This window comes from Mauremys mutica, chromosome 13 (genome assembly GCF_020497125.1).
Source record: "Mauremys mutica isolate MM-2020 ecotype Southern chromosome 13, ASM2049712v1, whole genome shotgun sequence".
NCBI lineage: Eukaryota > Metazoa > Chordata > Testudines > Geoemydidae > Mauremys > Mauremys mutica.
The window spans coordinates 15,622,876-15,641,575 of NC_059084.1; the positions used below are offsets into that span (position 1 = coordinate 15,622,876).

The 18,700-nt window shown below is 41.8% G+C and overlaps 1 protein-coding gene across 1 annotated transcript in view; it reads right to left on the reverse strand.

The window, feature by feature from the left end:
• Positions 1-18,221, reverse strand: part of PTPN1 (protein tyrosine phosphatase non-receptor type 1) — a 61,722-nt gene extending 43,501 nt beyond the window's left edge. Inside the window, exon 1 of the mRNA XM_044986241.1 lies at positions 18,063-18,221. Coding sequence (XP_044842176.1) covers positions 18,063-18,221 — 159 coding nt within the window. The remainder of the gene's footprint in view (positions 1-18,062) is intronic.
• Positions 18,222-18,700: the final 479 nt, after the last annotated feature.

The window sequence follows — 18,700 nt, forward strand, 5'->3', positions numbered from 1 at the left end:
CATACATTGGTCTATTAGTTATCTTACCTAAAAGTGGTGCAGATAATTCAAGTTTTCTACAGATTTGCTTTAAAGACTTTAAAAAAAAACAAACAAAGCCTCAAAAAACACCACACTAGTGAACTGTTTCTGAATATCAGATGAACAACATTATACTCCATCATGCAAGAGGATTTCCCTTTTTTACACAGTTCATTTCTTCTGATTGAAACTCTGTGGTATTTTAGTGTTTTACAATCTATGGGGTAAGAGTGCTATACTGCAAACTTAACCCTCAGCTAATGTCCAATAGTAAACAGCGGAGGTAGGCCCTATCTGTAGAGACAGAGGTATTGTCACACTGTTAGTAAAAAAAATCATAGTATTATTAGGATATTCAAAGCCACATTTTAAAAACTGAGTGAATGCACAATTACCAGGATTACACATGCATTTTGTTCATGCACATGCAATAACTCACCTTTGCTATCACAACAGACACAAAGATGCACACTTTCACTAGCAGTTTTTCATTACGTTCCCAAAATCTGAATTTGCAGGTTTCAGGTAGTTTTTATTTAGGTAACAGCTAACCAATAAACTCCAAGTATTTATTTTTAATCTAGCTTTATCACTCAATTATTGACTGATCTTAAAGATCAAAAGATGTGTGTGTGTGTGTGTGTGCGTGAAGAAACCATTACACTACAAAATGGCATGGACAGTTAAATTTGTTTGTCAATCTATTTTGTAGCATATTTCTGCTGATCGTGAAAAATATGGAGAAACATGGGCATGCAATTATTAAATATGCAAGTTTAGAAATCAAACTTAAGTGCTTGTTGTAGGCAGATTTCAAGTTATTGAATGGTGCCCTCTTCCTTGTTACCAAATCACTTGTGGAGTTCACACTAAATCCTCCTGGGAATAAAAAGGACTGCGGGATTGGGTTACTCCCATTTTCCCATTTGTGCCTGTATACTTTTATGTAACAACATCCAGAAATTTTGTATTAGATTAAGGCTTTCATTTAGAATATTATAACAGATAAACTTAAATTGTGTGCACTTGATGAATATTTAGAGTGTTGTAAACTCTGTTCTAAGAAAAATCAATACTTTTCTTGGAGAAACAAAAACGTAACCACTGAATCCTATAAATGGAGATAAGCACCACAGTTCACATAAGCCTAGTTGAGTGAAGTTCTAGACACACATGCATCTGACAGAAGAGAACTAGCTTCTCTTATATGCTTCTAAATACAATATAAATTTAAGTTCTTAATTTCTTTATGCTAAAATTCTATGCTTTTTTGCTACAGAGATCAGGCTTCTATTATGCAACGGAAAAAATGTCTCAGTTTGTGAAAATTAGTGTTTGCTAACCATGCACCAAGAAAGTATGTTTATGGAACAAAGACAATTTGAAGGAATTTGATCATGACTGAAAATTAAATATAAATTCCAGTTCTGTATGAGATTAACAGTAGGCTCTGAATACCTTGCTCCATCTATGAAAGACAAGCAGTTTAAGAAGTTTCTGTAGAAAGACACAAAACCAGCTAACTCACAAAGGATAATGAAAACAGGCCATATTCTTGTCCATTATTCTACATTTAATTTAGCATTATTTGTGTAATTTACAAAACAACAACTAGCATACAGAAACCATAGCAAGAATAAGGCAAAGGTACACCTGCTATGGTGATGGCACCATATATATATATTATATACAAACAGACCCTATTCATGTAGGGGTATGTCTACATTGCTAAGAAAGTGTGTTAATTCAGATTAGCTAACCCAGGTTAAAATAGCAGTGAAGACAAGGAAACTGAGCATTTAACTCTGATTGAACTGGAGCTGCTAAACCCAGGATCCCCTATAGGCTCTGTCTCAAGCTGCTAACTTGAGTCAAAAGATAAGTTGTCTTATCCTCACTGCTATTTTAACCTGAGTTAGCTAACACAAGCTAAGAACACACTTTTTGGCAATGCAGACATACCCCAAGAGAGAACTGGGCCTTATGCATTTCTTTCACCTGAAGAGTGGAAGCAGCCTGGATTGAAAGAATGACTCTGGTGCTAAATAGGGATGTCCTGATGCCAACAACAGTCTTTCACAGACACGCTACTAAATTAGGGCACCATTGTAACACTCCAGTATGTTAAAGACAAAAAACAGGGCCAGATAAGCCAAGCATGCATGGGATTTTTTTAGTAGTTTTCTTCATGCTAATAATTCAGATTTGTGAGTTGAAAGCAAGTTACACAGGAGAGATAGGATAAACACTTTCTCATTTCATGATCTATTAGTATTGTGTCTAAAGCAATTTACCAAGGAACACCACTCTGCAAAGCCAAATGACTAGTAAGGACTTGCATCTCTATATTTAGGGAACTCTCTTTGGAAACATACAACTCCTATTACTTCCCTATACTCTTTTACAGTCCAGACCACACTGCCATGCTGATTCCACCACACCCTGCAACTTGACTAGTCTCTTGCTCATAAAATTCCACTTCCTGTCAGCATTGGCTGATATCAGCTCCCAAATTATAAAGCATGTTTAAGCAAGATTACTTCAAACCCCCATTAGCAGTGCAAGTATTTAAAGAAGCTCACTGAATAAAAAGTATGCAGTACATCCACCTCCAGAAATATCTTACTTAAGAATGCAAACAAAAACAAAAGGGTAAAAATACAGGCAAAAAAAATGCTTAGACATTAAATTAAAGACCACCGGGCACACAACAGTGTCTGTGGATGACTAACTACTAAGCTTGCACATAAGCGCAGTAGCATATTTTGCTAGAAGTGGGGATGGAAGCACTGTGTATTTAATGGCAGATTCAAAGCCTAGAGAACCAAAAGCACAGGAATTTTTTATATTTTATATATATAGGCTCTAATATGGAGAATGCACACTCTGTAGAGAAGGTTTTACAATTAAGAGCCCTTACAGGACGGGCAAAAGACCTTAAAATTCTGGAGTTCACACCACACAGGTATAGTGACACCTGAGAAAATTTGGAATTGTTTGGTTTTTTTGGATAACTATTGCTGGAAGCACCACTAATCTAAGTAGCAGTATTATCTTATTTACTGCTATTGAAGCCATCACAACAATGGCACATAAGCCTCTGCAAGCAGCACAAGTGACTCACCTTTGCATAGTCCAGAACATAACAGATGCAGTAGAAAAAACTAAGCAACTAGCTTTCCTGTTGAGTCTGGTTTAATCCTGGAAGAGACCATCTTTTTCTGCCTCTGTACAGAGCACAACATAATGGGTCTCTGGTCCATAAATGATACAATATAACGTAGGTGTAATGCTTTGCATCTAGGAAGCTCAGGTATTTTTTGATTAAATACACTAATTCCATAAAAAGATTTTCCTTTGCTCTGCAACCTTCTTGACACACTTTCAAAATACAATTATAAAAATACTAGACTACTCATGTAATAACACTTTCTACAATAATAAGCCAACATAATCTGATGAGGTTCAACAAGGAGAAGTGCAGAGCCCTGGACTTAGGAAGAAAGAATCCCATGCAACACTACAGGCTGGGGACCGACTGGCTAAGCAGCAGTTCTGCAGAAAAGGACCTGGGGATTACAGTGGCTGAGAAGCTGGATATGAGTTAGCAGTGTGCCCTTGTTGCCAAGAAGGCCAACAGCATATTGGCTGTATTAGTAGGAACGTTGCCAGCAGATCGAGGGAAGTGATTACTCCCCTCTATTCGGCACTGGTGAGGCCACACCTGGAGTACTGTGTCCAGTTTTGGTCCCCCCACTACAGAAGGGATGTGGACAAATTGGAGAGAGTCCAGCGGAGGGCAACGAAAATTATTAGGAGGCTGGGGCACATGACTTACAAGGAGAGGCTGAGGGAACTGGGGTAATTTAGTCTGCAGAAGAGAAGAAAGAAGAGGAATTTGATAGCAGCATTCAACTACCTGAAGGGAGGTTCCAAAGAGGATGGAGTTAGGCTGTTCTCAGTGGTGGCAGATGACAGAACAAGAAACAATGGTCTCAAGTTGCAGTGGGGGAAGTCTAGGTTGGATATTAGGAAACACTATTTCAATAAGAGGGTGGTGAAGCACTGGAATGGGTTACCTAGGGAGGTGGTGGAATCTCCATCCTTAGAGGTTTTTAAGGCCTGGCTGGGATGATTTAGTTGGTGTTAGTCCTGCTTTGAGCAGGGGATTGGACTAGATGACCTCCTGAGGTCTCTTCCAATCCTAATATTCTATGATTCTATAACCTACCATCAGAAAACATTTAAAATCTTAATCTCCCAAAATATTCCAAATCCTCCATATCCAGGGAAAACATATGGGACTTGCAACATTCCCTTAAAGTTGATAATCTAGGATTACTTCAGACCAGGGACGCGGCAGCAAGTTCAAAAGCTGAGATGGCTCTCACAAGGTGCCTTGCCGCTCTCATCTGCGGCAGCATTAGTTTTATTGGTTTGGGGCTTCAGACTATCATCATTTCTGTTGTGGGAAGAAGCATTTGATGAGCCCTCTCCTTCCCGAATCCCTGGAGCCACTGCTACCTCCACCCCCCTTCTGCCTCAGCATGCCACCTCAAGAAACTAGGCACGAACTGAGAAGACACATTCGCACTCTTATTCAGTATACATACCACATTTCTATGACTTAGCTTTTAGCATCTGAGTTCATGGTTGCAGAGTCTACAATAACTGCTCTACTAGAGCACATGATGACTAAGGGCAACCACTGTCATAGGCAAACTCTTTTCTTTATACCACTGGCTGGAAACCACCACCTCTTTGTTCCAACTAGTCCTCTTGACACTCATTGACAAAGATGGGGACTCAGCAGTTGAGTAATACTGGCAGACCACTTGAATCAGAGGGTGCAGCTGCTGGATCACGGCAGATGTTATCCTTCAGATGCTTAATATGCTTGAAGTTTTTTGTTCCGTATGAAACAGTATCAATAGGAGAAGCCTTGCGCTGCACTTCTGTGATGCTTCTGGAGAAGATCAATATTGCTGATTTAACTAGCACAGTTTTCAGTCAAGCTCTTCTCTACTTCTTGTGACCCTGGCATGCTATCATCACCACTATCTGACACATGCAAGTAGGCAAATTGCAGCTTCTGTAGAAAACTTCCCTTTATCAAAAGTTTAGCAAACAAATATTGCTCTGTGATTCAGTCAGCTGTGTAAAGGAGGAGAACAAGGATAGTTTATGGAGAACTTCTAGACTAGTGTAGCAGTCACTGAACTACATTTGTATTGGTCAGTTGTAATATTTCCTCCATTTTGAGGAGCTTTTTTAATGGAAAAAAGTGCCCATGTTATGCATGTAGTTTTTATGTTTAAGATGCAATTTAGTATTTGTACAAGTCTCCCTCCAACTCCCATCCCTCTCCCAACTTCATCCTCTTGCTATCCCAGTTAATCTAGTGTTTTTGCATCAAAGGCCATAAGCTTATTTTTCCCTCCACTGGCCTGCACCTTGTACAATCACTTACACCTGCCAGAGTGGGTGTAAAATGCGACCAGTCAAAATAGTAGCAATTTATACCCATTTCACACCAATTTTACACAGGTGTAAATGACTGTACGCTGTGTAGGGCAGTGGAAAAAACAGGCCTCGTGTAATAGTGGAATTGAGATCATCTGAACCAACATGGGTTATTTTTCTTGCCAGCAAAAGGAAGTAGAATCTTAGTCAAAAGATTCATTTTAAAAATAGATCTTATCTATTTTCCTTGTGATCACACTTAAAGGTCACACTGTGTATAATACTGGAACCTGTTGCTGTGGAATTACAGGATGATATAAACAAGTAATTTTTATTGAAATGTGTACAAGAAAAAAAAAAAGAGGTATGAGAACATTACTCTGTATGTCCACCACTTGCTCCTGTTCCACAAAGAATCTGATGAACAGAACAGCTTCTAGTTAATGCCGAGACACATTCTATATTTGGTAAACTAAGCACCTCAGTGGAAACGTGAAGTTCTGAGCTGGAAAGGCAAGGAAAGCATCTGAAAGATCAAGGTCAGAAGAACATTCATTTTAACCTAATCAACCTAACCATCAAAACTGTGCTTTAAAAATAAGTGAATCCAACGAGGTAGTAAAAAACGATACATTTTCTGTTTCCCAGACATTTGACAGTTTTCTTTCTGCCCTTAATTGTACCTGTGCAGCTCCACTAACATTATTGGGGTTATGTGGTGAAACCAAGGGCAGAATTTGCCTCCAACTTTCACAATTTTTTAAGAGGATTCAAATTTCTTACACAACAGGGGAAAAAACTTTGAGCTACACACTCAACCCTGGTTAAATCACTGATGCCTAGGACCAAATATCCTCTGAGGTGGGACCTTAACCCTCACTGAACTTTTTACCCTCTTGTAGTGAAGGTGCCTTTCTTCTTGCATCTCATGGTTTGTGTGTGCAGTGCATTCACCAGAACCAACAGCTGAGTCAGCTATAGCTTCAGATGGTGGGAGTAGCAGGTGTATGCACAGAAGGAAAACAGAGATACTGCTATGGAAGGGAGGAGACAGTTGCTGCGCAGAGCATGCTGCTTACTGTTTTCCATAGCACTATCTCTTGAAGGAAAAATGGAAATGGGAAAAAAAGAAAACAAAGAGCTACCTTACTGCCTGGCTCTCCTATTAAAGCAGGAAGCAACCATGAAGAGACAAGATGCTACCCAAATGTTCCAGAGAGGAGGAATACAGCCTTAGTCTGCAAGCATGACAGTCTCTGAAATAAGCTTCATTAATGTAAATACTGACATATTATTAACAGTACTTACCCAGATAAAGCCACAATAGGTACCTCTAAACCAGGTTAAGTTTTCAATACATCCATCTCTTAACCCATTTCTCCTCTCCGTCCCCAAAGTAAGTCTGTCCAGCTACATTTAAGAACATGTATCTCACAGTTTTTCCATTCAAAGGATTAACTCTTTGGAAACTGCACAGAAATGTGCCTTAAACCAGTAATTTCAAAAGACTACTCTTAAAAGGTTAAGACAGCATTTGGTTTACCATAACTGAGTGGATAGGAACAGATAATAGGTAGTTGGTGAAGAGGCCATAAGCAACTGGTTAAGGTGGAAATGTACTCAGATGAATCTCCATATGAGACACAGAACAGTCAGGAGCAATGACAATGTGTCATGGCACTATTTTTTAAGAGTTAGAATCCATTCTTTTTTCAGATATTAAAAAAGTGATCAATCACAGCCAGCTCAGAGGTTCTGTTAAGTTTTCCACAAACTCTGATGCCCTTTACCACCACACTACTCATGAGTGGAAGGGCAATAATAACCCATGGAAATAATTTGGTCAACATTTGATATTTTAGCACATCAGCTTGTATGAAGTGGAAGATAGAACTAACTTCCCCAAAGTTAAAACAAAAAGGCCTTTCATTTAAAAACTTCTGGAAGTTCTGTTTGGACAGCGTATTGCAAGATCTTTCACTATCTTCTCCCATTCTCCTCCTCAACATGGTAAGATCTGTCATGCCTGTACAAAGAACCTTCTTTTAAGTTAGCTCTCATATTCTTGAATTTCCCTGCTTTCCTGGCATATGCTCAAAGTCCACTGCATCCAATTCTATGATCCCATTTCTTAGCATTAGGTTAATCTTACCAATACTGCTTTATAATTTAGTTTTCATGAAGTATCTTCCATAGTTTAGAAAAACCAAATACTCCTGTGAACTTAATGATTTATTGGACAATATATTAATCTATTTTGATCTTACTACACAGTCCAGTTAGTTGAAAATGTGGTGTCCATCAGAATGCTTTCTGCGCTTCTTATTTTAAATGTGACAAAGAACAGATTGCCAAACTCATCTGTCAAAATTAATTTTAGCAGACTCAAAGATCTTTAGATGCCAAATCACTCAAAAGAGATAGGACTGTGAGGCTATCCTAGCCCTCAAAATTTTTGAATCTCTGATTTCTCTTTTTAAAATCAGAGTAACTAGGTAGTTCATTATGGTGTGGAATCCTTCACCACTGAGCAAGTTAGCTATTTATTAGTTTTCATTTGCTGTGTGCATTTTATGAAATCTTACTTCTCTGTGTTTTCAGCCACTATACATTATGAAGTTCAATAGCAAAGACTGAAAATAGTAGATGGCATACAAACTAGTTTGGTGGTTAGCTTTTTCCCCTACATAACTACTTTATGCACAGTCTGCTCTCCTATCTATATTACTTACTATGTTTGGATTTCGGTCAAGTTCAACTTTGCTGCAAAGTTCTATTATCTATGCCTGACTGACTTTTGTGTAGCTTTGGTGGGTGGGGGTGAGTGAGTGAGAGAGAAAGAAGGGAAAATTAAAATACTTTAAGAAAAGAATATACAAGTAAGCATGGTAATGTCACTGATTTAAAATTAAGCATGGTATAGAAGTCTAAAATTATGTTTTATCAAAGTCAGAGATACGTCATCTCATGCTCTGCCTACAAAACTATACCTCAAAGTGGCACGTCAAGCAGAATTTTAGTTGTTTCACATTTAGTAATTAAAAACTTAGATGAACGTAACTATTTTGCTGCTCCAAAGCAGTGCAGACTGACCGACGCATGTTCACTTCCATCATCTAAGTCAGCTGCCAACAACAAAAGGTTGGTTTTCTTTTATTGGTGGTTTGGGTACTGTAGTTTCCACATTGGAACATGTGCTGGGTCATCATCCGAGATTCCTTCAACATGAAATATATGGCAGAAAGTGGGTAAACCAGAGCAGGAGACATACTAGTCTCCCCTAAGGAGTTCAGTCAAAATTTAATTAATGCATTATTATTATTATTATTATTTTACGAGCGTCATCAGCATGAACGCAAGTCCTCTGTAATGGTGGTCAAAGCATGAAGGGGCATATGAATGTTTAGCATATCTGGCACTTAAATACCTTGGAATGCCAGCTACAAAAGTGCCATGCCAACGCCTGTTCTCACTTTCAGATGACATTGCAAGTAAGAAGCCAGCAGTCTTATCTCCCGTAAATGTAAACAAACTTGCTTGTCTGACTGATTGGCTGAACAAGAGGTAGGACTGAGTGGACCTGTAGGCTCTAAAGTTTTACACTGTTTTGTTTTTGAATGCAGTTATGTAACAAAACAAAAAAAAATCTACATTTTTAAGTTGCACTTTCACAATAAAGAAATTGCATTATGGTATTTGTATGAGGTGAATTGAAAAATACTATTTCTTTTATAATTTTTACAGTGCAAATATTTGTTATAAAGTGAGCACTGTACACTTTGTATTCTGTGTTGTAATTAAAATCAATATATTGGAAAATGTAGAAAAAATTCAAAAATATTTAACACATTTCAATTGGTTTTCTATTGTTTAACAGTACAATTAATCGTGACTAATTTTTTTTAGCCTCGATTAATTTTGAATTAATCGCATGAGTTAATTGTGATCAATCAACAGCACTAGAGAAAAGTGAAATTTAAAGTGGCAAGATCTCTGATCACACTCCAGAAGGGAGATCCACTGTGTTGCGCCAGCCATCATGAAAGGCCTGTTCCTTGTCTCTCACAAATTTAACCCTTGCAGTTTAAGATTTCATAGTTCATGTAGAATGCTGTGGTTGAGAGAGAATGTGTTCTTAGCTAAGACTAATGTCACGGAATGTGTAAAAACTGTTACACCTGCCAATGACAAGAATAAGTACATTAAGCCACTTTAAAAGTGGTCATCTAGTTCCACTGAAACCAATATTTTCAGAGCTTGCCTTGCACAAAGATTGTTTCAGACTTCTTGCAGAAAGGCTTTTCAATAACTCATGGACATCCTCTACACCTACAGAAGAGAGCAGAAAGGATATTATTTTTCATCTTCCCCAGCTGTCGAAGAACTGGGTACTTTTTCCTTATTAAATCACAATCATACAAACAGTCCTTGAACTTGAAGTGAAGCACAGAACTTAACAGACACTTGTGTACACATGACAAACTAATCAAGGGCGACAGTGGTCAAGTTAAATTTCATCAGGTTAGTTTTGTTTTGTTTTGTTTGTTTTTTAAAATTAAAGGGGGATTTTTTTCCTGAATTTCTTCTCAATCTTCACTTACAGATGAGAGAACTGGTTTTATCTTCCAATCCTGGTGATTTTTTCCCTAAGAACTGCAAACATTTAGGGTAATTGCTGAGCATCTGCTTTCCCATAAGTGACAGGTGTTAGTACACTGCAATTCTCAACAACTATTACACGAACATGTGCTAACAATTTTATTTTGAAAATAATGAAGTTTTACATTTATAATTATATAAATATGCACATTTAAAATGTTTAGAGATACCAAAAATCTTTGGACAATCCCTAATACATGTTTGCTTTTTTATAAGTGTCAGTTTACAGTAATCTCTTTCCTGTGAATTAATATACCAAGAAATAGTCCTTTTAAAATTAGCAACATAAAGTAAAACATTGGTATTAAAACAAACACAGGGACATTTAAACTAGCCATTCAAATTATTTTTCAAAAATGCTTTTAAAAATAACATTCATGTGCCAATGTTTATCAGTCTCAGTTTTAATGAGATGTAGCCTCCTACTCAGTCCACATTCTCAAACACTTTCACAGTACAGAAAAGCTATTCCTCTGACAGACAAAAAGGCCTCTGTTCTGAGAGAAGAAAACACAGTTGTAAAGCAAGAGATAACGGTCAAAGGAGAAAATCCCTGTATGATGTATAACTTCCACTATTATAGCAGCTCAGCATTACAACAGAATGGTGTTAGGGCTCATGATTACTATTTATAAATACCTGATATACCACTCACTTGCAGATTGTGCCTATGGCATTATTATTGTCTTGCTAGTATTTTTCTGGTATGCGTAGTAAATGTTCATGTTTTCTTGGCAAACTTAGGTACAGTTCTTTTCCCATTGAAATCCATAGCCAAACTCCCACTGACTTCAATGGGAGCAGAATCAAGATCTTACTGAAAAGTTGTCTCTTTCCTTCCCACACTACAGTAATTAGGTGTCAAAACATAGGTGCTTTATAAATCAGTTTTACCATGGATATCTAGTTACTGAGTATAATTCCATTTTACAAGTGGAAAAAACAGGAGGTACGGCTGTTAATTTACTTGCCAAATTGATGCCAGAACTCAGGTTTCCCAACTTTCAACCCTGTGCCCCCCTCTGGGCCATGCTCTCAACCCACCATGAAAACAACACTTTACTTGTATGTAAGCACGGCCATACTAGGTCAGAACAACAGTCCATCTAGCCTAGTATCTGGTCTTTTGACAGCAGCCAGTGCCAGATGCTTCAGAGAGAACAACAGAACAGGACAATTATCGAGTGATCATCCCCGGTCATCCAGTCCGTTACAAATACCCAAGCCTGGTTTGATTTATACGAAGTCCAACATATCAAAGCATTTTGCAACAGTAACATGTTGGACAGTAACAACTTGTAAATTCAGATACTGGATTGCAACTACTATTCCAAATCATATCCACTATTATACACTAAATCAACATTCATACAAAAAAGTCAGAATTGACACTCCCAGTTAGAGTAGCCACCTAGAAAGAAGCAACAGTTTCTCAACTTAAGTGCCAAGGACTAGAAGCCCCCAGTTGCACCCAACCTCTGGGACAAGACAACTTTGATATATAATTCATGTTAGTTTCATGTGCAAGCTTGGTCTTAAGATGGAAAATGAAACCTTTTATTTAAGTTACAAACTTCAGTTTAGTTGCCTATGGGCCTTAAAACTAGGTAAGTTAAAGGTATTAAAGCCTAAGCAGCATATTTTAAAAGGCACACTGTCAATTAAGAAAGTAAAGTAATCTGTCCAAAAACTTTGGATTTACCACTGATCCAAGTAACACCTAGGATTCCTATTACTGAAGGATTAATGAAAATATTTCTTTCTGCATTTGACAGCAGGTTGTGTGTAGTCAATTTCACTGTTTCCCCCTTATAACCAGTCTCTTACAGCAAAGGGAGAAAGAAAAGAATGTAAGTAAGAAATCATGGAAGTGTGACTGTAAAACCATAAAAAGTAGCATAGGGATTCAGGGGCAGATTAGTACCTGAAACTAATTTTAACTTTTTTTTTTATTTGTTAGATTTCAAGCAGATGGCGCCCCTTTTAAAAGTGAACTGCAATGGAAAGACATCAGGCTTTTTGCCTTTTTGCTTCTTTATTATATATTTATTTTAGTGGGAGTAACATTTATGTTGTAGTGGGCACACCTGCCAATATTTGAGCATTTCCTTAGACATATATAGCTCTATCAGCTACTGGGGCCTACAAAAAGTCACCCTGCATTTTGAAGGACTACTCCTTGCAGCAATCTCACTAAAATATCTTATCTTGTCTATTTTCTTGGAGAACTGTGATGTTTCACTGTCCACTTACTGTTATGGCTGAGTGTCCCCTTTACACACCATACTCCCTCCCTCAACGGCAAACTTAAACTTTGCTTAGCTTCAGGCTTTTGCTCCTTGTTGGGATATCTTCAGAGGGTGAATTCTCTTCATTCCTAGTGATCCTTTTGAAGATATTTATGTACTGAACATATCATTCACCCATCCCTACACCACTTATTTTCTAAATGCATACCTTTGCCACAGTCTCACATTGCAAAGCTCATATTTAAATTTACTGTTTACCCTTGTCCCTAGCTCTTTCTTGAACTTGCTGTTTTTCACGTAGAGGACCCTATTTATATGCACGGTGCAAGGCATACTTACATCACTGTAATTGGTCTAGAATGGCTTCTCACTTTATTCAAGTATTTTCTAAGCAAGAGTTTTTCTTATGACACTGACATAGGATAGAATGAGATTGGGCCCTTTTCCTTGGAAGGATGCCAAAGACAAAACATCTCATGCTCTACAGTTTTTGTGGCAAACAGAGCTGGTTAAAGTGTTGAGAGGATTTTTTGGTCAAGAAAAAATTGAGTGTTTTACAAATGTTTTCCCATTTTTGAGCAATCATTTATGGTGAACCAAAGTAGCTCCACTAAGTACTCAACGTTGGGCCGATTTCTCATCATGTTTTGTAATGTACACACAATATCGAAGTACTTCATTTCAGAAAGATTGTCTTCTTGTGGTTTATTTTTGTTCTTTCACAGTGGTTATATTCCCTCAGCTGAGCGCAGCCCCCTCCTATCCCACTAAAAAGATGCCCGAGTTTTAGTAGTCACTTGGCACCAATGACCAAAGATCTCCTGATCCTGCAGAAGATGACAGATTCCCACTTAGCTTCATCAGCACATATGCTTAGACAGCGGTCAAATGGATATTCCCACCACCTACAACGAGAGTGATCCAAGCTAGCCACATCCACTACTGCTTTGAGCTCCTTGTAGCATTCAGTATCCCTCCCCTATACTAAATGCAACCTGGTCAGGCACCTATGTCCAAGAATATGAGCCAATGACTCTATTTGTTAATTGCTGTTAAGCTTCATTCAGGGCAGTATGAAGTGACATGGTCTACACCCTCCTCCTGGACATTTAGTAGTTAGCTTCATACCACCTAGACACTGGAAACTTCTGATAAGGCTAAATTACCTGTTAAACCTGAGGAAGAATATCAGGAAAAATGTAACTGTATCCCTCCTGATTGGCAAAGCTACATATATATGTCTCACTATAATGCATCAATCTTTGCATGAAGGATGCTATACACAGGAAAGTTGCATTAACAACCCATTAAAGTAATCCAGGGGTAGGCAACCTATGGCACGTGTGCCGAAGGCAGCACATGAGCTGATTTTCAGTGGCACTCACACTGTCTGGGTCCTGGTCACTGGTCCGGGGTGGGGTGGAGGGGGTTGGCTCTGCATTTTAATTTAATTTTAAATGAAGCTTCTTAAACATTTTAAAAACCTTATTTACTTTACATACAACAACAGTTATATTATAGACTTATAGAAAGAGACCGTCTAAAAATGTTAAAATGTATTACTGGCACGCAAAACCTTAAATTAGAGTGAATAAATGAAGACTCAGCACACCACTTCTGAAAGGTTGCCGACCCCTGAAGTAATCCATTCTCATGACAGTCAAAGTAGGGACTGTAGCAAAGTGCACATGTGAAAGAAAGATGTGCATTCTCCCATCCAAATTAGGTTAGAAAAACATGGCTACAGTTGATATTTGGACATCCAGAAGCAACTTGGGCCTCAAAAAGAGACTTAGGTTACAAAGAAAACTGTATTAAATTGACCTGAAATGTTCTTGCTTTTTTCCCAGTTACATTGCTCAGCCTCCAAGTATCATCTCAGTGTTTCAGGGGTGAATTGAACCTCGCTAGACTATGTTAGAGCAAGTTATTGAACCACACTGGCCAGGTGAGATGGAAACTAAATTTAAAGCTGACTGTTAGAGGGATAAGTAAAAAGTGTTTCAGTATCCCTTAACGTCCCCTTAGTGACATTAAAACAGGAGAGGATGACAAATTGCAACTCGTGAAACCCCACAAGACTGCTGTCTCAGCAAAAGGGCTGTTGCTCATGACTACACTCCAGGATATTTCAGTAAGAAAGGAGGAGAGCTACTAAAGAATCACTTTCTGCTCCTGATGGGGTCTGCAGTCATATCCCCACTAACTCATGGCCAATGGTACCAAAGACAGATGATACGCAAAAAGAATCAGCAGACATCCAGCCTTCATCCACATCAGAGTAGAGAACACTAACAGAAACTATGGTAGTCTCTGCAGCACCTACATATCACAGGCTGCTTCTTGAGCTATCTAGTGAGGACCCCTCCCTAGCCTCGTTTTGTGGTCCCTCAGCCACAAACACACACTGTTACTCTTCTTTCACACCACTTGTCTCTTCCACCTAGCTCACCATCTGAGCTTCCTCTTTACTTCCTGTTCCCACCAATTAATATATAATTCCTATTACTAAAGTAATTACCTCATTAGCCCAGCCATTACCACCTGGTGTCAGTAACTCCCAAGGAAACAGGTTAAAGTTGCTATAGCATACAGAAGGCAGCAGATGCACTCTGGTCACTGTCTCCAGTTGCTACAGCTAGCACTCTGTCACACATACCTAAGACCCAAATTATTGAGATCAGTGGACCACACACATTGCTGGAGTGTTGGTGAGGGGTGACAGCCTCACAGCTGTCAACCCTGGAGAGTGAATTCTCTATTTATCCTTCACAAGGGATACAACTGACATTTGTTGTACAAACATCCCCATGCTGCCCAGCCAACATGCTCCTACTCTGACCCGATACTTAAATTTAATGGACTCGTTGAGACTGCCAGCAAAAGGTGCCAGTTAGTGTTCTTCAGTGACACATGCACGGGAACTAGAACATGACCCACCACTAACTCATTTCACTAAAGTCAAATGGCAGTGATCAGATTCTCTCTTCTGATCACTGCCCACTCAAATTCAGTACAAGCTGGTAACTAAAAGAGCTCAACTTAAAAAGCTATGAACATCCAGAGCATCCCTTTCAAGGCTGCTTCTACAGCCCAAATCAAGCAACTGCTTGCAAATACTGTGGCTGTTACAGCATAATCCTATATTTCCTATTGTGTAAGAACTTCAGTTTGATGACGCAAGTTAAAAGTGATGCAGCAGCCACAATTGAATTTCTGTATTTCTGCTGTCATAATTCACAACCTTAACATTAGACCAACTTTGTAATACATTAGTCAAAGTTGTTTCCTGAACACTGGGTCTATGACATCAAATGTTTCAAGAACTGATTAGAAAAAAAACCTAATGACTTTCAATGGACATCAAGTTTAGAATGCTGCAGGAAGCAAAATACGCAGACCAGTAGAAGACCTTCCCAGAAAACCCAGAACTGGGTGATCTTTCACTCTTCATCTCTAATTTTGTGAAGCAACCATCTGCCCCATAGCAGCTCAAAATGTTGCATTAAAGATTTTTCTACACTCTGCATATTGTGGATATGAAACAAACTCAATTGTGCCACTTCTGTAAAACTCTATGGTGAGAGAAGTTCAGAGTGAATGGGCAGAGGAGCCTGATTTCACATATTGATCCATTCTGTAGATCATAGCAACTTGGCAGCATATGAACTAAAACACTGTCAAACACCCATTAAAAGATCTTACAAAACATCAGCTTAAAAAAAAAATTTAAGAGGCTTGGGAAGAGATAACCCAGTCACACACAACATCGCCTTTGTAGAGAAACTAGACAGCAAGATATATTAACAGCAAAAACATTGTTACTTTATAATAATGCCACCTGATCTCAACATATTAGGATCTTGGGTTTATGAACCTAGCTGTAAGTGTTCCTTATCCCCTCTCACATCCTGTTTATTTTGGGGATATACTGTCAAGGGAGCTTGTTAAAAATATAGGCAATGTAAATGATGCACATTCAAAACCCACCACACTACCAGTGAAGTAACAAATGTATCTTTTTCTAAAGTCTGCCACTATGAAATTGAAATATTTCTGGGTAAATATAATAAAACAATTTAAAGATATTTTATATAATACCATTATTGACAAATAACCTCTACCCTGGGGATACCACAATTGTATACAAATCTATACCTAACCAATTTTACAGCCTTTGTATTATTAAAATGATTCAAAAGCCACATACATGCAACAGCCACCCCACCATCACTCCACTGGGAAAGTGGGCTGGTGTGTGAGTATATGACTTCATACCCCTCAGGGCTTAAAAAGAGGTTAAAAGGCAGAGAAGGGAATTTATTGCCTCTCCTTAGGTGGGGCGGAGGGTGGTGGTGGTGACAGTACAAGGATGGTTGAGAAAACATGTACCACAAACTCCTTCCCCCATCCACCCTGAGACTGGAGGGGGAGGGATTATAAGGGTATCAGTTCTCTATTCTGTGCATTGTGGGGGAAAATATATGCATCACTAAATTGCCCCTCCAGGGCCCATTGCAGGGAGCTGTGTGGTAGAGATATATCAATGAAAGAGGGCAGAAAAGCTCACCTTAGGGCTTTGTACAGAGGACTGGTTGGGGGCACACCATTCCCCCGGAGCTTTGCAATAGGGTGGGGTTTGGGGGGGGGAGGAGAAGTTTCCTTACAGCCCAGTGCAGAAAGCTGTGCAAGGGTGGGGGAAGGGGGCAGAACTAAGGACCGTCATCCAGGAGTCATATATGGAGGTTGGTTTTGGAAAGATCCTGGAAGAAAAGGGACGGACCGTCCTCCCACAGGGCCCTCTACAGCGGCTGGCCACTTGCGGGGGAAGAAGATTGCAGCGCTCCCCCTAGAGACCCATGACACGGGAAGGAAACTTCCGAGCAGGACGGGGTGGGGGAGCAGAGCTCGTTCCCCAGAGCCCTACACAGGGCGCAGAGCTTCCCCGCTACAAGATCCTGAGAAAGGAGCTGGGGGGGGGGGAGCAGACATGCCCAGAGGGAGAAGGGGGCGGAGGTCCCCACAGAGCCCTGAGCAGGACGGTAGTGGGGGAAATAAGTGACGGAGCTGGAGAGCAGAGTTCCCCCACCAGGGCCCAGAGCCAGCGGCTATGAAGGGAACCGAGCTCCCCTCCTCCCCCGCAGTCGGGGGCCCCCGGCAGCAGGGATGGTCAGGGGGCCGCAGCTCCCGCCCCCCCGCCACCTGGGGCCCCGGCCCGGAGGGGGGGTCAGGGGGCCGCAGCTCCCGCCCCCCCGCCACCTGGGGCCCCGGCCCGGAGGGGGGGGGTCAGGGGGCCGCAGCTCCCGCCCCCCCGCCACCTGGGGCCCCGGCCCGGAGGGGGGGGGTCAGGGGGCCGCAGCTCCCGCCCCCCCCGCCACCTGGGGCCCCGGCCCGGAGGAGGGAGGGGTCAGGGGGCCGCAGCTCCCGCCCCCCCCACCTGGGGCCCCGGCCCGGAGGAGGGAGGGGTCAGGGGGCCGCAGCTCCCGCCCCCCCCACCTGGGGCCCCGGCCCGGAGGAGGGAGGGGTCAGGGGGCCGCAGCTCCCGCCCCCCCCACCTGGGGCCCCGGCCCGGAGGAGGGAGGGGTCAGGGGGCCGCAGCTCCCCCCCAGCCGGGGCCCGGGGGCGGCAGAGCTCCCCGCCGGCGCTGGGGAAGCCGGCCCGGCCCCTCACCTGGTAGATGAGGGCCCAGCTGGCGGCCTGGTCGAGCCGGTGGAACTCCTTCTCGATCTCCATGGTGGGGGCCCCCCGGGCCCGGCCCCCCGCCGCCGCCTCGGCTCCCTGCTCCTCCGGCTCCAGCTGCTCGCGGGGCCGCCGCTGCCTGCTCTGCATGTCACCCCCTCCCCGGCCACAGGAACTACGCTGCCAGGCCGGCCACGCCGCTTCCGGGCCCGCCCCCGCTGGGGGAGGGGCGGCCCGGGAGAGACAGACAGGGGAGTCGTGCCCCCCCCCCCCAGGCCTGGGGACTCACAGACAGACAGGGGAGCTGCCCCCCCCCCCAGGCCTGGGGACTCACAGACAGACAGGGGAGCTGCCCCCCCCCCCAGGCCTGGGGACTCACAGACAGACAGGGGGCCTGTGTTCCCCTCCAAGGACAAAGACAGGGGAGTCGTGCCCCCCCCCGCAGGCCTGGGGAGTGACAGACAGGCAGGGGAGCTGGGCCCCCCACCCCAGGCCTGGGGAGTGACAGACAGACAGGGGAGTCGTGCCCCCACCCCAGGCCTGGGGACTGACAGACAGACAGACAGGCAGGGGAGTCGTGCCCCTGCCCCAGGCCTTGGGACTCACAGACAGACAGGCAGGGGAGTCGT